General features: G+C 37.6%; 1 protein-coding gene across 1 annotated transcript; it reads right to left on the bottom strand.

The window, feature by feature from the left end:
• Positions 1 to 549: 549 nt before the first annotated feature.
• Positions 550 to 2,021, bottom strand: LOC311024680 (ciliary microtubule inner protein 1-like). Its single transcript, XM_084027200.1, has 4 exons — positions 1,788 to 2,021; positions 1,229 to 1,310; positions 905 to 997; positions 550 to 779 (listed from the first exon to the last, which is right to left on the bottom strand). Exons 1-4 carry the CDS (start codon positions 1,844 to 1,846, stop codon positions 624 to 626), a joined length of 390 nt encoding a protein of 129 aa, XP_083883326.1. The 5' UTR covers positions 1,847 to 2,021; the 3' UTR covers positions 550 to 623.
• Between the last annotated feature and the right edge of the window lie 2,122 nt (positions 2,022 to 4,143).

Here is a 4,143-nt window from a genome sequence, read left to right as displayed (position 1 = left end):
AACACACGTCCTCTAAAGGAGGACATTAGATTATTAGTCAAACAAAAAATAAGATAGCTTTTTTTACTCTTATTATGATTATGATTAGTGGTGGTGGTGGTAGTAGTAGGTGGACTTAAAGCTGTTTCCAGTGATGGAAAGTACCTTCGTACTTTTACTCAGCACTGTCCTTAGGCAGAATTTTGAGGTACTTGTACTTTAGTGGACTGTTTCCATTTGATGCTATAGGTGTCAAAAGTACACATATTCACTAATCAAGTAGAAGTACAGATAATTGTGTTCAAAAAGACAGTATAAGAAAAGAAAAGTATACATGGACACTACTATAACAAAAGGAGTTGCCCCCTAATGGCCAGCAGAGAGAATGCAACTTCAGCTTTGGCTTCACTTTTCAGAACCGGAGGTAGCCGCCAGTGTGTGAAGTGTGTCCCAGAGAACAGTTGTGGAAGGACATGAAATATCCCTATGTTTCCAGAATATCCCTACCATATCTGCTGGAATGTCCTTTAAATGTACATATATAATCTCACACTTGATTTCATTTCAGTCTTTATTTAAAGCTACATACTCGTAGCTTGCCGAATCAGTAATTAGCCAAGGCCACACAGAGTGGTGGCTTCCATTCAGCTGCAGGCGCCAAAAGGCCAGTCCAGGTCCTTCAGAAAACTACGCCTCCCATGATGCACCGGGGCATACTTTTCCAGCTGAAGATTGTCGTGACCTGAACGCCAACCAATCAGGCCTTGAGATGTCTGAGGAACTGGAGGAGAGGGTCCAACCTGAAGGACAGAAACATTGAATGGATGGATGGATAGATAGATAGATAGATAGATAGATAGATAGATAGATAGATAGATAGATAGATAGATAGATAGATAGATAGATAGATAGATAGATAGCATACATTGATGATTTCTTCTTGAGGGGTCGAAGGTTGGTGATTATGGGGAATCTTCAGTCTGACGGCCTCCTTCAGGTTCACACTCTCCCTCTCGTACTGAAAAACATATAACAGAAAGACTGTTTGTGTGGAGCTCACTGTTGTGTGTTCATGCATGTAAGCCTTGAAACAATATCGGTCAATTATAGGACGATTTCTTTTTTGTGTATGTCTGTGTGTGAATCGCTGTCTTGTGTATTTGCTGTGGTTCTTCTGCGTCCCTTGTGTGGAAGTCAGTAGGTTTTTTTCAATGGATTGAATGAATGTGTGTAGTTTGTGTGTGTGTACCTCCTTGTAGGCCTCGGTCAGGAAACCCCACTTGTTGGGCCACACTTTGGCTGAATCCTTCTCAACTTTTACATGTGCTTTCCTGCACACACACACACACACACACACACACACACACACACACACACACACCTGCTTAGATGGTTTCCCATCAACAAAAAGACCCCTTTCACATTACAACAAGGTTTTTTTTTTATTTTCTCATTACTACAGCAATGAAGCATTTCATATTTAAAATGTTGTGTTTTTTAAAAAAAAAAATAATAATAAATGCTTCTCATTACATATATACCAAGTATATATACCAAAGTTTTTTTCAAAGAGTTAGTTAGTACGGCGGGCTGTATTTATGATAACACATTTTAAAACACGATACGATGGAGATTATGAAGAAAATAAAAAGGCACAAGAGAATAAATAACAAAAAACGATAATAATCATAACGAGAAACACGTCTTGCTGCTATCTGAATTTTAAACACCCAGTCGACATGGTAAACAAAGAGTGATGGAAGTGAAACACAAACTTCAAGCAGCAGTGAAACAAATAGCAGATTTACCAGATTTCGTCTTGATGCACAAAGTTGATGCGTTCAGATGTTTGCTGTAAATCCGCCATCTGTCCTGACCGGTGTGTGTGGTTTCTTTATCTCTCTCTCCGGCTAAAGTTTCACCTGTGTGTAAGTCACACTGACAGACCTGTTTACCGTCGCCATGGAGATGGAGTTGCCACCCTGACATGCCACGTCTCCTAGTTACCAGAAGAGGATCACAAAGAGTCGCCTGAATGTTTATGACTTGGTGAAAGAGACAGCTCAGAGATTTTGGTTTGGGGGAATTTGTTACAACGGAGGTCCATGTGTGCGTCATGATTCAGACTTGTTTTCCAGTCAGGCTGCTTTGACTGAAATATGTCAACAAACTAACCAAGAACTGGTTCAACTTCTCAGTTACGTTGAGGCTCTGAAATGCACTCAACGTAGAAAGTAAAACATATCCCTGATTCACTATGAAGGACATTTCTACCGGCTGTTTTTTACAAGGCGAACTGAATCTCTGTCATATTAATAAGAAAAATAATAATTGTGTTTTGAAAATGTAAATGAGTAGAAAGTACAAATATTTGTTTGACTAGAAAGTTGTCAAGTACGGATACTTAAGTGCAGTAACAAAGTATTTTTACTTGCTTGCTCCTCAGTTTTGCTGGAGACGAGAGTTCAACTCCCACAATGGCAGTGACATTGAAACTAAGATTACAATTTGTTGTAACAGGTCGTATTCCATTCCATTTTTTAAATTCGGGCCACTTAAAATGGGGCAACAGGCTGCAGGTGGTAGTTTGGCCATGCCAAATTTATTTTGAATGAGAAGAAAATTAGGTCCTGGTTGAAAATATGCTTATAACTGATTTTAAAATAAAAAATAAAAATGTAATTGGATTATAAAGTGTTTGAAATGTTCCTCCTGTACTGGATCACACCCAAGGACAGAAATGCGGCTCCCAACAGCAGAGCACCAACTCCACCAATCACGAAGCCCCTCTCAGTCCAATCATCCGCAGAGACTGCAACAAAATAATAAGGAAAAAGTCTAATTCATGTGCAGAATACACAATCTCCTCCAAAATAATGCTGCATTTAAGATAAAAGGTATGTTATTTAAGTCTGACCTGTGCCACCAAAGATTTCACTTTCAGGTTCCATTTTATAAGCGAGCGGGTTTTTGCTGTGAATCGTATTTTTATGTATAGAACCAGGATTTGAGACTAAACTGATGTGGATTCGCAGAGACCTCGACTAGATCCTCTGAAAAAAAAACATAATAAAATATAAATAGAACAAAATAAATAAAGTGAACAAGAATGACTCACTAACCTCTGACCAAGAGAGGAGACAAAGAAACAGCAGGTCATGTCGAAACCCCAGTCAGACCAGATCCTCGAGGATGTTACAGGAGTTACAGGAGCGAGTCTTTAAATAGTCTAGTCCACCTTTTTCCTCCTTTGAAAACCGTCACGTGTCTTTTTTGCACGTGTCTCTGGTTATGTTGGTGATATTTAAGAGTTCAGAAAAGTCAAACTGAGTCACAACTGAACTTGAAGGAGTTCAAAAAGTTTGGATCCAAAAAACAAGTTGGACACAAACAACTAGAAAAGGAAAGTAACAGCCGAATCCCTTTAAAAAAATCCTTTCTCACAGAATTTTTTATATTTCTTTCTTATGTCTTTCACCTGGTTGATTTTTTAGGGCTGTTTTGCTTCCGTAACATTGTCTGATCTTGGATCAGAAAGAAAACATGCAAAACACACATTTATGTTTTGTTTTCTCAACAAAATGGACAATAGATCATGCAAAATTTGCATATTTAACATACAATTTAAGTAAACGTGTCATATAAAAACAATTGTAGGTCATCAATGTGGGAACTTTCATGATGATATCTGTTAGATAAACAATATAAACTTACAGTATTCACCTGTAATGTCTTCTAAATATATGTAATTGAGGTGTCAGAAGTACAGATGTTCTCTACTCAAGTTATGAAGTAAAAAGTATCCTATGAAGGACATTTCTACTGGCTGTTTGTTTCACGTCATATAAATAAGAAAAATAATAATCAATGATTTCGCTCAAATGCATTAAAACTAAGTTTTAAGTAAGAAGCCTGTTCTTGAAAATGTGAGGAGTAGAAAGTTCCGCTATTTGTTTTAAAATGTTGGGAGGAAAAGTCAAAAGTTTTCAAGAAAATAAATACTCTAAGTAGTTATGTACAGATACCTGATAATTCTACTCAACTTTGGTAACTAAGTATTTGTACTTTGGTACTTCCCAACTCTGAGTAATATGTTGATTTTTCTGAAATAGAAGTTTTTTTTAACACAAGTGTATCAGAGGCCTGTTCCATCCCACATGTGCA

This window comes from Eutrigla gurnardus (assembly GCF_963514095.1).
Source record: "Eutrigla gurnardus genome assembly, chromosome: 2".
NCBI classification, from domain to species: Eukaryota; Metazoa; Chordata; class Actinopteri; order Perciformes; family Triglidae; genus Eutrigla; species Eutrigla gurnardus.
The sequence above is the reverse complement of the archived record's forward strand: the minus strand, read 5'-3'. Positions and strand labels throughout refer to the sequence as shown.

Coding starts and splice junctions, on each gene's coding strand:
- LOC311024680 (XM_084027200.1), bottom strand. CDS start 1,846: ATGGCGGATTTACAGCAAACATCTGAACGCATCAACTTTGTGCATCAA. Junction 1,311..1,787: donor GTGCATCAAGACGAAATCTG/GTAAATCTGCTA, acceptor GTGTGTGTGCAG/GAAAGCACATGTAAAAGTTG. Junction 998..1,228: donor TGACCGAGGCCTACAAGGAG/GTACACACACAC, acceptor TATGTTTTTCAG/TACGAGAGGGAGAGTGTGAA.